The following is a 17,967-nucleotide window of genomic DNA, read 5'->3' on the forward strand; positions in this document are numbered from 1 at the left end:
CCTCGTTAGCTTCCCTGCTGCTCCTGAGGATACACATGAGGAATCAGTCAGACATGCAGTTGTTAGTGCTCTGCTTTGCTTAAAAAAAAAAAGAAAAAAGAAATGTTGCAGCTGAATCCAGACTCCAGTTGCCAAGAGCAAAGCAAAGTGGTTGGCAGGGTCAGACTTGGCCTGTGTGAGGAAGCCTCCTGCTCAGCTCTGTCTAGCAGCAATGACAACAAACCTCTTTTTCTGGGACACATTTTACATATAGTAATGGTAATGCAAGTCATATGCGACAAATCAGAGCGGGGCTGAAAAACATTCAAAGGGATGCAAGACAGACTGTTTGGCATCCATATAAACTAAATATGGCCACTTTCTCTTCTGATTTAAAATGTATAATTACTGCAGTAGGTGGGCAAAATAATATGAATATAAATGCTGTAAGTCAGTGATGGTCTGCACACAAGACTGTTTATTTATATTGAGGTAATTCAACTCTTTAAAGAACGTCATCATGCGTCCTTTGTGAGGACTTAAAACTGTAGTGTGCAACTTTTAAAAATGAACAAATGTCTGCTGAATCATTGTCAAAGAGTTCACACAATTAAGTCTATCAGTTCCAAATAAGTCTTTCTGTGTCTCCGTATAGCAGTGACATTTCTGTGCTGCACACAGGAAGTGAATAGTTTCATGTCAAGATGGAAAGAGGCAACAGCGACATTGAGCTAGTAAAGCAAGACAGCTGCAAACAGGTTGAAGAAGTGCCCATGGCAAGTTTCAGAAGTGAAATTCTTGTTATTCCCTGTGAATTTCTTGTCCCTGTATACACAATAAAAGCTCCCTCAGTCAGGTCTGATCATTTTGTTTCAGAGGACCCGTTTTCAAATAAAGAACACAGCATATGAGTAATGTTACATCGTCTCTGTCCGTGCAGACCTACCACAGGCCGAATAATATAATCAACAAAAACCACAAGCTTTATAACATGTACATCTGTCTCCATGTTTAGGGAATACCAATGGAGCAGCCATTTTGACATGTTTTAGCAGGAAAAGCACAGGTGTTACCGATCACGTTAACAAGTCAGAACTAGGGGTGGGAATCACCGGGTACATGGTCCATAATGACAATAATATCACAACACAATGACTCTGTGATATTCAATATACTGCAAGACAATCATAAAGTGATATATCGCAATATATAATGTATAATTTATGAATCAAAATACTGATATTTGCCCAAGATTATCATATAGCACAAGGAAGGACGAAGATATACCACCAAATTGATATTTGGACCCACACATAGTCAGAACAGTGTGATAGCATGCAATCTGAAAATGAGGCCAAAAAGACTCAGGCATCAGGAATTTGACTTAAAGTTGTGATTTTCTGACCGTGACATGTCAAAGGGCCACTCTGCCTTACTTATCAGCTTCATGGTCATGGGGCTGAGGGTGAGAGGCGAGGACCCTTGACTGGTTGCCAGTCCATTACAGGGTAAACATAACAGTCATGAACAACAATTCACTTTCACATACACACCTACAGTCAATTTAGAATGTCCAACTGACCTCTGTATGTTTTTGGACTGTAGGAGGAAACCAGAGAACCTGGAGAAAACCCACGCACACATCAGAAAAAGATGCAAATTCCACAAAGAAAGACCCTCGGTCGGACCGGTTTGCGAACCTCTGTCTTTTTTGCTGTGAGGCAACAGTGCTAACCACTACACCTCCATGTAGCTCACAGAGCATGGTGTACACAATATATTTTGAAGGAAAATTAAAGCAATTTTCATGGACACAACATTAAGTTGGGAGCAGCTTAATAATATAATAAACACATTAGAAGCTCCAAAAATGCTTAATCCTACACTTTCCATAATAACCATAATACCTGAATTGTACACACTGTACCTTTAAGAGATTGTACAGTATTATTGTTTAATTAGTTTACTTTCAATCATTTTTAATGATGAAACACATAACTGAACAACGAGTATCAAGTTGAGGCATGTCTGCAGAACGAGCGCTGACGGATTGTGGTTTTTAACGAGTGATAATTAAATTGAGTTAAATTGCAGCTTTTTGTGGGTATATAATTGCACAGGCTCATGTCCTCTATTTGGAAGCTTCTCGACATGACTTGTATGTTTTAATTAACTCCAATATGTGTCAAGCACGACTTGAGGCTCTTACTTCGTTACAGAGACTGGGCTTTTTCTCCAGGACTGAGAGGTCAGCTTTCATACACGCATACAATATTTTCTGCAGTGAGCAACGCGTTGGAGTGAGTGATCATTTTCTGCCTGTCTTAACATGCTGCCATTCAGAAAACAAGAGAAGCATCCAAGGCAACGGCCAAACAATCGACTCCACAACCCCACTGCCAATGAAGAGAAAGAGGCCAGAGAGCACAGGAAAAGCCCCAACAACACCTGTTACGACACACCTTGGGGCTCAGCAGAAATTCCTCCTGGGACCCTCACCTCACAACACTGAATAGTGCAAATATTTTCACTTCAACACACTTTGACTTGTCTGGATGACTCACATTTTTCTCATCAAAATACAGAGTATACTGGATAGTCACGTGGCTCAGGCAGGGACAATGTAATGTTCGATTTTGTATTTCTTTTAACATTAATACAACATTTTTTATTTAATTATTTACACATAGTGGCCAACTGAGCAGAGTACAACTGAAACCTGCCGGCTCCGTCTGCTGGATAAACTCTAAATTAGATGACACTAAATGACTAAACTTATCTTAGCTTTTTCTTTCAAATATAATAAGTCAACATTTACATGATATTGTGTTATTGCTGATGAGAATTCAGGCTGTAATGCAAAGACTGTTAAATATGCTCTTCATACTAGCCTCATATTTGGACAAAACCTAAAATAAAATACATAAAAATAAAAAAAGAAACAACTTTTGCCTTAAACTCATCCATATGACGTTAACACTTGCTAACAACTGCATTGTATAATGGTGATCATCCACGTTTTAACAGATTATCTTGGCCACAAAAATGCTTTTGAAATAGCATGTCTGAAAAAAAGGGGCAGTTGGGTTACTTTGATTTCTGGAATGCCGATTAGGAAAAGGAATCATCTTCCTCCATTTTCTGTGTCATCATGTGTTGTTTAATTTTTCATTTAGCAGAATTCATAGTGCCAGATGGAAGTTCATTTTGAAATGGCAAAGCTTGGCTGATGCCGGCGAGGAGTGAGGTCAGTAAATAATAATAATACGGGATTCACCGGGAGCTAACTGCACCAGCTTTTTCCATCCTTGGCCATCTTGTTCAATTATGTGCCATTTGAGAGTAAGTATGTTAAAGGAGATAAAAAGGTTTACAAAGGAAAAGCAGTTAGATTACAGACAGACTCTTTAAAAATAATGCTGTGTGGTGCTACAGTAACTCCCTTTTTTACTTAACTGATTCACTGAATTTAATGTATTTTCCGTCACCACTATTGTTTTAAATGTGTAAGACTAATTAATTAATACCACAACCATCTTGACTAATGATGTCATGACTAAGATAGTAGTTATTAAAACATAGGAAGGTTTAACACAAACAAATCTACACTATAAAATGTGTTTAAAATGCAAATCATAAATGCTAAACAACAATACGTATAGTCCAGTTGAGTTCACCCGCATTTTTAAGGCAGCAGCAAATACACTTTTTTTTTTCCTATAAGTTCAACCACTTTGAAATTTGTTACAATGATAACAATAGATTTGGGAAATGCCAGTGCATCTCAGTCCACATGAGGTATGCATTCATAAGCAGTCCACTAAAAATACATCATTATATTCAGTACAAGTGAACAGCAACATCAGAAGAATGGAATTAATGGAGGATTTAGAGGAGTTTGTAGAGTAAACCTTATGCCTGTGACTCACTATCTGCCCCAGAGAATTATTATAATTATAATAATAATAATAATTATACATCATATTTATAAGATGCAACCACCCGCCTATACATCACATCCATATATGTAAGAGAGGAGACTGCTAATCATTAAAAAACTTGAAATCGCTCTGTTATCGCTGTTATCATTAGTTACCGGATAAACAGAGTGAAATGAATCAGTTTTGTGACTCCCTGCCAGTCCCTGCAGCCTGGGTCTACCTGTGGGGCTGCCAGCTACTGTCACTGATTCAGAAAACTAAAAGAAAAAGGAGAGAGAGAGAAACCCAGAGAGCTGTGGATGATTAACTTTTCATAAAGAAAGCATATGAAGTGATTGGCAGTAAACCAAGAAGTCTCTCATGATTCAGAGCCTTGCATTTAATACTCTGTCTGGCAGGAGTCTGAGGCTGACACAGGAATTCGACAACCTTAAAAATAGTACAGTGATGACTGTATGGTTCATCAAAAATTCAGTAGTTTTCCAAAATGCACAAAACAGGCGTCCTTGCCTTTTTTGGATTTCTCTGCATTCTCATTTTCCAGCCCTTCAAGAAAGTGACTTTAAGAAATGTAGTCACTGACTAAATCAAAGAGTTCTTAAGTTTAAAATATAGCCACGGCGTGAACGTGACAAGTCAAGTATATGTTTAGGAGTCAAATTTACCACGTCTTACTTACTGTAAGTACGCTTCAAGGATGGCAGCAGCAGTGGCGGCGGCTTCTGCCTGCTATGGTGGATTCAAAGCAGTCTAATGACTGAGCAAGTGATGTGCATGAATGTGCTAGAATAACAAGGCGGCTGGGTGAGCTCCCCTTGGGGGGCAGTCCACGGTTTGGTCAAAAGCCAAGGAGAACTGTGAGCTGCAGTGGAGGAATCCAACCTCAACACAGGAATTTGCATGACTTTGCAGAGTGATCTAGAGCAACACATTACCCACACAGTGGACCAAAGGTTCCTCTTTGACAGAGCGCTTCATCTGCCTCCCAATTATTGAGAGCCTTTGCACTTCTGTTAATCAGTTGGCGCGGTAGAAGCCAATTAATCTTTATCTTAATATCAGGTTTTATCTCACAGAGTTTACATTCGGCTGTAAATGTCCTATATTTTCGCTTGTTTGAGAACAAAAGCCAAAGTAAACATTTTCAGAATCAAACGCCGACTTTGATCGCACTCCAAGTGTTCTGCTGCGTTTTTATTAATTTTCCAAAAAAAAAAAGCCTAACCCCCAACATCCTGGACATGCATTACTGTCTGAAACTCAGTCCAGCGAGCAAGTGCCCCATGTGGGGGCAGACGTACTACAGCGGGTCAGAGATGTGTAAACCTGGAGGTTCCAAAACATACACAACCCCACTGCCAAGAACTGAATTACTCCAAGCAGTTTTCCCCCCCGCACAAAAGTGGCAGCGAAAGCTTTCTTGATCTTTCGCAAACCTTCGCCTAAGAACGCACCAGGTTGTGACCGATGACGAGAGACAGGTGCAGCTAACTAACACACAGCGACATGGGAAACGGCGACACGGTCGATACGATGAGTGTCTGATTTCTCATTCAAGTCCACGCTGACGACAGCGCTACGAGAGAGAGATTTGCAAAGAGGAACGAGGACCAAATCCAGACAGTTGAAGATGAAGAAAAGCAGTGATTGATGACTGAGAGAAAATAAAGCAGCAACTAGGTTTGATTATTACAATTAGATTTGCTGCTTTACTGCTGTTTTCACTGTAAACTGAAACTTTTTTTTTAGACTATTCTTCACAAAGTCTGCCAGTATCATCTTAGGCTTTGGGAAACTTAGGATGGACATTTTAGTCCGATGTGGAAAATAATTTTTTGCTTCAGGTCTTTGACCTTGAACAAAATATCTGAAGTTACCACAATAAAAATGCATCATTAACCAATAAAGATGGATAATAATGCCATATTATAGATTATCAATGATTAATTAATTATCAATTGGTTACTACAGGAGAGCCCATGGCCAAGTGGAAAGGGAACTTGGCTTGTAACTAGGAAGTCCTCGAGTAGAGGATGGGTTAAATGCAGATAATAATTTCTCTAAGCTGATTAATTAAATACAAATACTAAATTAGTCATTTTGATAATTGATCAATTGGTTTATACCATCCATCTTCTTCCACTTTATCCTCCACATAAGGGTCGCGGGGGGCGCTGTGCCAATCTCTGATAAATGCTCCATAAAACAAAGAAATCATTCAAATGGAAAACATTTGGTTTATGGACAAAACAAGACATTTAAAAAACGTCTTCATTTTCAGGTTTGAGAAACACAGATTGACCAAACAAGTAATCGATGAACCACAATTGATTGTGAAAATAATCGTCAGTTTCAGCAATAATCTACTTTAACACTGCAATTATTGCTTCAAAAATAATAATCTGTCATTAAAATCGCACCAATTATTCAACATAAATTGCATAATCTTAATGATAAAAAAAAGAAGCTCACTTTTTGTACTTTTTTGTACAGGTTTTATAATGGTTATAATCCGAATATTTTATCCGTAAACTATAGCCGTCGCAGACGACTATCTGATTATCGTGTATATATATCTACATAAAGTTTATGGCCACTTATTATGTACACATTTTGCATTAACATTAACATCCTTTCAGATAAGCTTTGAGGTTGTCCATTGTGCGCACGCATTTTATTCCTAAATGAGACATCGTTTGGATGATGTGATAGCAGCTACATTTTAAATGACGCTATTAAAAATAATCCCACCTGTATTATTATGGTCGGCTGCCATATTCTGTGTACATCATGTATGCGTCTGCGCAGGAAGTGCAGTGAAGTGCACTTCTGTCATTATCTTCAGGCCACAGTAAGTGAAAAGCGATTACCGGAGACAGCAGAGGGAGCCAGGTCCTGCTGGCAGAAGCAGCTCACACTGTGTCCCACAGCCATATGGAAGCGCTTTGCTTCCCCAGTCATGCCCCGTCGGGTTTAACAAAAGTGGCGACTACCACATACGTTGCTATTGGGACTTCATTCAGTACTGTCTCTTATGAAAGAACTCCCCTAAAGAGGCCTACTTCAAAGGAGGAGTGTCAAACTGTGAGAGCATAAGAGCTTAACCAGAATTAACATCCAACATAACAGTGAGCTGAGGCACACTCACTGAAAACAGGACCTCGTCTAATTGAGTTGTGACTTGTGATCTTTAAAGTCTTAAATTTGTCTTGGTCCATTATTTGGCAACTCGCACACAAACGTGAGCACGTCCAAGCATTTTGCAATCATGGAATATTGCAGTGGAATATCATCTGGCTGCTGCTGGATAGCAACACAAGATTGTTTTGACCTGATGTAAAAGCTATTTTGGTTTCAAGGAGACTCCTAATTTCAAGGTTGTCTCAACAGCACTGACTTAAAGAGAGACACAGCCAGCATCGTAACTTTTCCCCCACTGACAGAGGCCTGACTGACACTCCATTCCCACTGGTGACAAAAAAACAGTTTAATCCAGGGTTTATCTGTTTTTTTATCAGGAGGAATGTGTTTAAGCAGCATGCACTCCCGCTTAAAATGTTTTTATCGGCTTCAGCTCCAATCAACATAAGTGTGAACATAAAACCTGGGTGAAGACACTAATTTATTCTTCTTCTGTTTTAATTTTGCCAAAAAAGTGCCATTTCTATCTTTCGCATCACTATGACACACATTCATCTTCTGGCCATTAGAATAGCTGCTAGCATTAATGTTTGTAGTGATTCTTACTTTTAAAAACTTGGGACAGCTTTCGATATCATTTATTTCCATCTAATTGAATTTTAGCTTTAACGTGGATTTCTTTTTTTTTTTATACGATATTTATGAATCTATATATATTTTTACTTTTCTGTAGATAAGTCTGGCCCCATTTTGGGCAACGCTGACCTTCACAATAGTAGTAAAATACCACAGTAGCATTATCAGTGAGGACTATTGTGGTATTCTTCACTCCACAGGGCAAAAACAACCATTGCCAATGGTAGTAGATTTTATTACCTTTTTAGTGGCTTCACTTGGGTGTAAAAGTCAAATGTGTACCTGCTAATTTTAGTATGAAAGAGGCTTTAGTCGACTACACACTCCGAGGAGCTGTCCCTCACTCACATGCTATATGCCGCACAAGTGAGTGTTAGAGGAATTTGATGGAAAGACAAGACAAGGAGTCTTGAATCAGCCTGAAACTGAAATAAATGGCTGCTTCTGACATGCTCTTTTCTTTTCTTCCCCCCTCCAAGTTTCTAATGACCACTTGGTGTTCCTCCTTATCCACAGAGTAACTGGAAGCAAAAGTGGGAGAGCGAGCAGAGCTCAGCCAAAGCCACTTTTTGTCTGATTTTGACCTACCAGCCTGCTCTTTGATGCCCTATCTAGACAAAAAAAACTGTGCAGGGTTTTTTGTAATCACACTAGGAACACAATCAAAGCTTGAATTTAATGTGCTACATTCTGCCTGATTGTGCTGGCTGTCACTCAGGATAAACACATTAGCATTAATGAGAGAAGGGTAAGTCTATGATGTGTGCTGAGGGCTCCCTTTTAGGAGGATATGATATAAATGCTCAACACACACAGTATCAAAGATGGATGACAGGCAAATCACTCAGTCCCTTTACGCTGCTTCACCTCTTTCATAGACACACAGACACAGACACACACACACACACACACACACACACACAATCACCTCCGACTCTCACCTACACTTCACTCACACTGCTGGCTCTGACAGAGGCGCTGTTTGCCTCTACTTTAGCCCGCTAAGTAATTTGTGTTGAGTGCCAACATTCCTGTTTCAAATAGCAGGTCCACTGATGTGGGTGCACTTTGGATATTTGTGCACGTATGTGTGTATGTGTGAAAGTGAGGAGACGTGGACAGAGACATCGGGCGTGTTGGTGGGTTTCCATTCGGGATGAAGATATACAGTGTGATTATTTGATATTAAAATCGAAATTAAAATAAAAAATTGATTACCTAAATGAGAAGTTGTTTAAGCGGACACGTTTTCCATCTTAAATCATATACATGCATATCAGAAATGTCAATGTAAATATTTAACTAGTTCTGATTTGGGCAGCATGGTGATGAGGCGGTCAGCACTGGTGCCTCACAGCAAGACAGGTCTTAGCTGTAGTCTCAGTCTGATCAAGGCCTGTCTGTGTGGAGTCTCGACAGTTTTTCTGTGGGCACTCCTGTTTCCTTCTACACTCTAAATTGGGCTTACGTTAATTGAAGATTCTAAATTTACCGTAGGTGTGAGAGTAACTGTGTAAGTGATGGGCTCGTGGCCTGTCAAGCTAACCCCAGTGACCTAACCCAGGATTCACACATTTTTAAACAGTACAATGTGGTAAATTCCAGTTTAAATCAACCCAATTTTTTAAAATAAAACACACATCAATCTTTACTGAAGCTGCTGTGGTATTGTGACCCGACCCTGTCTTCTTCAAAGACACCAGCAGACAGAACATGACTGCAGAGGAAGGATTTCCTGCTGCACAGAGACAGTAATTAATAGATGTTAATGATTGTTTTCAGTGTGTCTGAGTCTACTGGTGTCGGAACATCAGAGGACTCAGTCATCTCTTCTAGATCTGTTCAAAAGTGCAACATAAACTCATAAAAAAGCAGAGGCAATAGATGGAGGAAACTGTCCATTTAGTGAAAATCAACTTTTTTGGAAAATGTTTCCTTTGTTTTAAGTTTGGTGATTTGATATTAAATAGGTTTTTGGACAGTTAATCAAAAAACAACACATCTGGTATGAATTCACGACTTAAGATCTGCTATCATGACCATAACCTTAGGACTGAATACTCTAATCTTATTGTAATTTAACAGATAAGGTGATTTTCAGAGTGTTTCACCTCCTCTGTACTGCACAGTACAACAGCTCCCTCCTCAGGTTACTATACTTCATTACAAGTACGTCAACAACTCGGTGACACTTGTTGCAGCTGAAGTCACTGGTGCCATGAACACAGGGGTAACACCTACTGTATATGACATACTCTATATTTCTATTTGAAACGAAAAAAAATGAAAGTTGAAGCTCTGGGAAGAAATAATTTAGTCGTTACCTGCGGCTTGGCTTCTTCCCTCGGTCTTCCTCACTGGGCTCATCTGTCACTACTGTGTGTTTGTCTTTCTTTAGCTTTTTATTGATGAGGTCTCTCATCTTCTCTTTCTGATCAGAATCGTATTCTTCGTCTTCATCCAAGTCACTGTCAGCATCACCTTCGACCTTGTCCTCATCTGACTGGAGGAACACGTTGAAATTCACAATTAAATAAAAGTATTTCTGGGAACAAAACAAAAAAAAGACTATAATTGTCTGACTTACCTCAGCTGCCTCTCCTGGTGTTCCTTTCTTTTTCTTCCTTCAAATGAGGGAATATAAAGTGATTAATAAATAGACAAATCGAGGATTATTGATAAATAAGTGATTGTGCATACTTATCAACTGCTGGAACAGAACTCAGCTGGGGATCATCTTTCAGTAGGTCATGACTACTTTTACTTTTCCCTTTAAAAGTCTAAAGAAACAGAGAATAGTAAACTCGTTAAGACCAAGGGTACACAACTCTTCCTACATCATTTGTAAAAAAAATTCTATTTCAATGCATGTCCAGACTTTTACTAAACAACCTGCTATAGCTTAATAAACTCGCCTCTGGAAGGGTTATTAGAACAAACACAGCGGATACAACTCGAGTGACTTTATGAAGTTTTATCACGCATGCGCGCAGGTTTTACACATCAGGCTTGGTGGAAAGTGTGAACAAAATATACACATCATTTTTTATTTTTTATTTATGATGGCAGCATTGGCAGACCAACGTACACATAATTTACCTGGCTGACTTGACTCGCCATCTCTTCTTCCTCTTCAGCTTCCTCTCCAAAGGATAAAAGACTAAAGTTCCTAAAACAATCAAGATAATGTCAGAACCAAAGCATCAAAAACAATACTTGAAGCTGCTGTTGGTGAAATCTGTTACTGCAAATTTGTGTTAAATAGCTCCATATTCTCACAGCTATCACTGTTTTTGAGTGAGAGTCTCTCAGGCTCAGGCTCTGACAGTAAATCAGCAAGAAAATGTTACAGTATCACACAGCACTTGATCCAACCAGGAGTCAGAACTCCACAAAGAGGCTCTAGAGGTTGGGCTGTTTTGTCAGTGAATAAATAAAACAAAAAAAAAACAAAGTGTAACATTGTTCTTGTTCAAATAAATGTTACATTATTTAATAAATTAGATGATGCTGATGATGTGATGTTGATGAAACTGGAAAACTTACAAAAATAGTCCAGATAAGGAAATCATCTAATCACTTCATCTGGAAGTACAGTATGTGCTTACTTAATAGCACATAGCAAATTTAAACAGCATAATATCTTAAGTTAAACAATTTAACATTGTGCGTTATATCAATATCAGCATGTGTTGTCCAGTTGTATTTACTTGTGTTTTCATGGCAGTGGGTGAACATTCAGTTTTTGAAAAAGTGTTAAAAACAAAATATGATTCTTATTGTCAAATGCTGAGACTGACAAAAAAGTTTAGTAACCAATACACACTGTTGCTTGTGACAAACATGTATACAGCAGGGTTCCAGCAACCACAGCGTGAAGTGATAAGAACAGTCAGAGAGACAGATGAAGTGTGAACACTCACTTTGTGGCTTTGGACTGTGATTTCTTTCCCTCCTCTTTTTCCTTTTCCTTTTTGGTTTTCTTTGATTCACGAGGCACAATGTCATCAAAAGGAGAGTGAAGCACCTGGCAGAGACAAAAGACACATTGTGCTTAGGTTTTTAAATCACTAAAACTAAGAGGGTGTAACGTTGAAAAAAAAAACAAAAAAAAGAACTAGAAGTGGATGGAGAAAATACCTCAGTGGTTTTGATTTTGTGAGGATTTAGAGGCCTTTCATCATGGTCACATTCGACTTCTGTTAATCTGAGCAAATTATAAACCGTGTCTCCTGTGACCTGCAATGTTGAAATAAAAGGATGTCCTGTAAATACATTTTGCTGAGGACACACTTTTTACACAAAAGAAACATATTTGAGAATCGCTATAGCTCTTCAGACGTACCTTGCCAAATATGGTGTGTTTGTTGTTGAGCTCATCTGCACGTGCTAAAGTGAAGAAAAACTGACTGCCGTTATCGTGTGGCCCAGCATTGGCCATGGCAACCAAGCCTCTTCTAATGAAGCGCAGTCGGGAGTGAAATTCATCCTGAAATTTTAACAGAAACAAAGATTCACTTTCAGTCCTATAAGTAAAAGTTCCTGATAATATCTGCTATATTCTCTTGATGACATAACGGTAGGTATGCTGATAGTTTGAGTGTTTACGCGTCTGAATCTGCAATATGATCAAAAAAATAGAGAGCAGCCTAACCTTGAATGGACGACCATAGATGGACTCTCCACCTGTCCCCGTCCCAGTTGGATCGCCACCTTGAACAATGAATTCAGGCACCAATCTGTGGAATATTGTGCCATCATAGTATCCTATAACACAGAGATAATAATAAAAATCAACATGTAATTGGTACATTTTCCATTAATCATCCCAACAAGATTGCCAAGGCAAAGATCAATCTTTTTCCAGCACAATGTTTAAAAGGTGTGAAGTTTAAAATCTAGAAGGACAACTCTAAGTGAGTGATTTCGCTGTAGTTTTACACGTTGTTAGAAAACACTGTGATTCATTTGACAGGTAGCTATTCACATATGTGTTTACCTTCCATGCACAGCTGCACAAAGTTCCTGCATGCTTTCGGAGCCTCCTTGGACCACAACTCGATGTCAATATCACCTGCTGATGTTTTCATCAGCACCTGAGGAAAGATCATAAAATGGGGCATGAATAGCACATTTAAAATTGTAAGAACTTTGATAAAACACGTACATTTAAAAAAGGTTGAGGTTAAAATTGAAAAATACGCGCTCACCTTTCCATTCGTTGGAGGCTCTTGAATATAAATATTGCTCATTCTGACTCCACGGTTCCGTTTTTGACTAAAGCAACAACACTTTTTTATACTGATTCTTAAACACGACGGTAATGTAATACGGTGGATAATGTGTTAAATCAGCTTGGTTTTCAAGTAACACATTTTATACTTCTCTGTCTACAGCCATATTGGTTATTACTGTGGGCTTCTTCGTATTGTTTATTCCTGACAACAAGGGGGGGTTATCGATGAAAACAATATCTAGATCCATATTTAACGACAATTGAAAGTTTTAAAAAAACTAAAAAAAAATTATATTTAAAACGTTTTAATAATTTATTCCCGATTGTATCCTTCCATAATGTTGCTGCTTACAGAAAATACTAACAATATTATTACAAACTGTCCTATAGTTGATTTTGGTTTGACCCAAGTGTTCACGATAACAAACCCCCAGGAACAGTTTTCACAGGAACCTTTGATCCACTACAGCATAGTTAAAAAGGTGTTTTAATACGTTGGATGGTGAAAATAAATTGCGATTAAAAAATATATATAATTGATTGAATAAATTACTGTACAGCATAAATGAGGATTTAAAAACAAAACAAAAAAACGAGAGCTAATTCTGACGTCCCTGCGCCAGACGGAAGTACCAGAACTGCGGACGGAACAGTCTGGAAAACCTGAAGCAATGGCGGAGACAGAAAACAATGTGGATTTAAAACGAAAAGCAGATGAAAATCAGGATGAAGTTGGGAATGGAGAAGACGAAGAATGGGTTGGACCTATGCCAAGCGAAGCCACGAAAGTCAAGAAGAGGAAAGGTTGGTTTATGGTTGATAATTATCTTGCTGCTATCGTTCATATCCGACTCCCGCTTTATCGGAGCTAATTAATGCTAACCAGAGCCAAGCTAACAGTATGTATTATTTGTTTTAGTTTTGGAATACGAGCGTGTCTACTTGGACAATTTACCTTCGGCTGCCATGTATGAGAGGAGCTACATGCACAGAGACGTTATCACACACATAGTTTGTTCTAAGTAAGTTGGTCTTCAACACACTTCACCACTTTGTCTCTTAGTAAGTTGGTCTTCAACAAACTTCACCACTTTGTCTTTTGAGAAATATACGTTACTTAAATCAATGAAACTTAATTTACTCAAAGTAAAACTGCTATATTCAAGTTATTACTTTAGCCTGTTAGCATCACTATCTGAATACCTATAATTTTCATTACAAAATGTTCAATTCAGTAACACTTCTAGTATTACTCATTTTCCTGTACCTATCTCTTGTAGTATGTGAAGTAGTGGTTCTGGCTAATTTGGTTGTAATAAGGTGTCATTGTTGTTTCACACCACCACAGTGTTGTTCACCTGGAAAGTAGACAACAACAGGTGGCTGTGGTTCTTATAACAGACGTGAAGACGTTATCCACCCCAACCTCATTCTAAAGAGATTAGTTAGAAACATGAGATTATGGTAAAGATATTTTCGTAGTAACACTTGTAAACAGGGAGAATAAGGGCACCACATCACTTTATATTTAAACCTATTTCTTTAAAAGGGCTTTACTTGTTGTCCGTCTCTGAATCTCATAGTTAATGACCTTCCTTTACAGGACTGACTTCATCATCACAGCCAGTCAGGACGGCCATGTCAAGTTCTGGAAAAAGAAAGAGGATGAGGGAATCGAGTTTGTCAAACATTTTCGAAGTCATCTGGGTATGAACTGAATTGACCACAATCTCCTTTAGGACACATTGTTGGTGCTGCTAGTGTTTTGATTTAATGTTATGACATTTGTTAATGTGCTGTGTTTTCTATGAAGAGTGTTCATTTTTGTTGTTGTTTTTGTGTAGGTGTGATAGAGTGCATTGCAGTCAGTGCTGAAGGTGCTCTTCTTTGTTCTGTTGGTGATGATCAGGCCATGAAAGTGTTCGATGTTGTCAACTTTGACATGATCAATATGCTGAAGATGGGGTGAGCAAAAATTACAAAATCATTTTGAATCAGGTGTTATATGTTGATATGAAGGACAGAACAAAGATGCAGTGATAATAATTTCCTTTCTCTTCTCTGTGTAGCTATCATCCAGGCCAGTGTGAGTGGATCTATAATCCTGGTGATGCCATTTGTACAGTGGCCTGCTCAGAAAAATCAACAGGGAAGATCTTTGTCTATGATGGAAGAGGAAGCAATGACCCTCTCCATGTCTTCGAGAAAATGCACTCCTCACCACTGGCCCAAATCCGCCTGAATCCCAAATTTAGAGTCATTGTTTCAACTGACAAAGCTGGTATGCTGGAATATTGGACTGGCCTCCCAAGTGAATTCAAATTCCCCAAATATGTGGATTGGCAATACAAAACAGACACAGACTTGTATGAATTTGCAAAACACAAAACCTATCCTACCAGCCTTGCTTTTTCTCCCGATGGAAAGAAAATGGCCACAATTGCATCCGACAGAAAAGTCAGGATCTTCCGTTTCTTAACAGGAAAACTGATGAGAGTGTTTGATGAATCGTTAACGGCAAGTTCTCCTGCATGTTTCAGCCTTTATTTTAATTAATGTGCTGAGTCCTCATGCTCATCACCTTTTCTTTGTGTGCATTAGATGTTCACAGAGTTGCAGCAGATGAGGCAGCAGCTGCCCGACATGGAGTTTGGGAGGCGGATGGCTGTGGAACGAGAGCTGGAGAAAGTGGACGGTATTCGGTTAACTAATATCATCTTTGACGAGACTGGCCACTTTGTGCTCTATGGGACCATGTTGGGAATTAAGGTCATCAATGTGGAAACCAACAGGTATGGAGGTGGAGATGTTTCATTTACATGTTGTGTGTTCTTTGTAAAGTACCTAGTTGAAATCAATTCTGAATTAAATTATTCTGGATCTTGTTTCCCAGATGTGTGCGTATCCTCGGGAAGCTGGAGAACATCCGAGTGGTGAAGCTGAGTTTGTTCCAGGGGGTCGCAAGGGCCATGAAAGTGGCCCCCACTGTGGAGATGAAGGCGTCTGACAATCCTGCTCTGGAGAATGTGGAGCCTGACCCCACCATATTCTGCACGGCGTTTAAGAAGAACCGCTTTTACATGGTGAGACAACTTGACATTCACTTCAATGTCACAAAGCTGAATTTACTTCCATTTGCATCTATTTAATGCATCTTTTTTTTCCTTTTAAGTTCTCTAAAAGAGAACCAGAGGACACAAAGAGCGCAGACTCGGACAGAGACATCTTTAACGAGAAGCCTTCTAAGGAAGAGGTGATGGCTGCGACACAGGCCGAGGGTCCGAAGAGAGTGTCTGACAGTGCCATCATCCACACCACCATGGGAGACATCCACATCAAGCTCTTCCCTGTAGAGTAGGTTTTCAGCACAGACGTGATTGTATTGTTCAGAGATTTTCCTTTTTTTCCTAAACACAAATGTTAACACAACTTTTCTCTTTTGCTTTTTAGATGTCCAAAAACAGTGGAGAACTTCTGTGTTCACAGCAGGAATGGCTACTTTAACAGCCATGTATTCCACAGAGTGATCAAGGCAAGGTTTTTTATTTTTTATTTATCAGGTTCAGTGGGCAAAATAACAACCTGTAAATGCTCCATATTTTGACAAATCTTTGTACTTGTCAATGTCTGACTAATAAGTGAATGGCATTTCTGCATGCACGACTCATGTTTTTAAATTTTTTAGTGCATCTAAGGTTTGCTTTTATGAACATGAACCAAACCAGCTGATAAAAATAAACAATGTATCAGACGTGTGAACTCACCCATATTCTGTCTGTGTTGTGATGAACAGGGCTTCATGATTCAGACTGGAGACCCCACAGGCACAGGCATGGGTGGGGAGAGCATCTGGGGAGGGGAGTTTGAGGACGAGTTCCACGCCACACTGAGACACGACCGCCCGTACACGCTCAGCATGGCAAACGCAGGCGCTGGCTCCAACGGCTCACAGTTTTTCATCACTGTTGTACCCACTGTAAGTTATCCAACTGAAGAGATTATCACACATGCAAGGAAAGTACAGAAAGGAAAAACCTCAAAAAAAAACAAAAAACAATTGCTTGATTTGTAAAATACCACATAACTACACATTGTACTTTCTAGGTGTTGGGTTTTTTGTGTGTTTGTACAATCCTGTCCTTGTATCGTAGCTGATAAATGTTCAGATTAGCATATAAATCAGGCTTTACAGATTCCATTTCTTTTCTTTCTTTTTTTAATAGTTTTGTGTGCTACTGTTTTATTTCTCCACAGCCTTGGCTTGACAACAAGCACACTGTGTTTGGAAGGTGTACAAAAGGCATGGAGGCTGTGCAGAGGATCTCCAATGTCAAGGTTAACCCCAAGACTGACAAACCGTACGAAGACATCAGCATCATCAACATCACCATAAAGTGATCATACGTCCGTATCATGTCCTGTACAGAGAGATTCTTGTTTTTTTTTAACCCATTGACGTATTAAAATCTTCAAGTAGGAAGGAAATTACTTTTGTGGTTATTTGTAATGGACGTTAAGAAGAGTCTGTTCTTAAGTCTGCAAACAAACAATTCGCTATTCACATCAGGTCAGTTAGTTTATTATTTTTTACAGCAGAACATTATGAATAATTTACAAAAGCCATTATTGAGTCCACTTGTAACAAAGGTTCCGATGAGCATTGTGCTTCTACAATTCAAAAACAAACAAAAGTACTTTTCACAAACTATGTGGAAAGGCTTTTTTTACGCGTGCATTTTTTTTTTTTTATTTGTATTTTTATACATAGGTACAAGTAGTAAATTACATTACATAGCAATGAATAAAGATTAAACTCATATGATAGTAGTGTCAGTGTTGGGTTTTGCTGTTTCACTAAGTTTCACATTACATTCCTGAAGGCTGTAGATGGAAGGTGTACCATGTCATAAGCACTCCAGTAGGATTCATGTGAGCTGTTTAAATAGGAATATTTTCACAAGACATGTTTTGATTTTTTCTTTGCGGTAAGATTAATACTCAAGAGTCCACTAAGAAACAGCAGATAGTTCATTT

The 17,967-nt window shown here is 38.9% G+C and overlaps 2 protein-coding genes across 2 annotated transcripts in view; one reads left to right on the forward strand and one right to left on the reverse strand.

Moving 5' to 3' along the window:
• Positions 1-13,157, reverse strand: part of cwc27 (CWC27 spliceosome associated cyclophilin) — a 28,315-nt gene extending 15,158 nt beyond the window's left edge. The window contains exons 1-10 of the mRNA XM_058618176.1: positions 12,908-13,157; positions 12,697-12,793; positions 12,352-12,464; positions 12,043-12,186; positions 11,838-11,936; positions 11,621-11,724; positions 10,797-10,866; positions 10,398-10,477; positions 10,285-10,321; positions 10,022-10,200 (exon numbers count right to left, since the gene is read on the reverse strand). Coding sequence (XP_058474159.1) covers positions 10,022-10,200; positions 10,285-10,321; positions 10,398-10,477; positions 10,797-10,866; positions 11,621-11,724; positions 11,838-11,936; positions 12,043-12,186; positions 12,352-12,464; positions 12,697-12,793; positions 12,908-12,949 — 965 coding nt within the window. The 5' untranslated portion in view covers positions 12,950-13,157. The remainder of the gene's footprint in view (positions 1-10,021; positions 10,201-10,284; positions 10,322-10,397; positions 10,478-10,796; positions 10,867-11,620; positions 11,725-11,837; positions 11,937-12,042; positions 12,187-12,351; positions 12,465-12,696; positions 12,794-12,907) is intronic.
• A 389-nt stretch (positions 13,158-13,546) lies between these two features.
• On the forward strand, positions 13,547-17,418 carry ppwd1 (peptidylprolyl isomerase domain and WD repeat containing 1). Its single transcript, XM_058618169.1, has 11 exons — positions 13,547-13,737; positions 13,853-13,955; positions 14,537-14,640; positions 14,778-14,898; positions 15,003-15,450; positions 15,535-15,725; positions 15,827-16,016; positions 16,106-16,287; positions 16,384-16,465; positions 16,727-16,909; positions 17,188-17,418. Exons 1-11 carry the CDS (start codon positions 13,605-13,607, stop codon positions 17,329-17,331), a joined length of 1,881 nt encoding a protein of 626 aa, XP_058474152.1. The 5' UTR covers positions 13,547-13,604; the 3' UTR covers positions 17,332-17,418.
• The last annotated feature ends 549 nt before the right edge of the window (positions 17,419-17,967 follow it).

The sequence above is a fragment of the Solea solea genome, chromosome 19 (genome assembly GCF_958295425.1).
Source record: "Solea solea chromosome 19, fSolSol10.1, whole genome shotgun sequence".
Lineage (NCBI taxonomy): Eukaryota > Metazoa > Chordata > Actinopteri > Pleuronectiformes > Soleidae > Solea > Solea solea.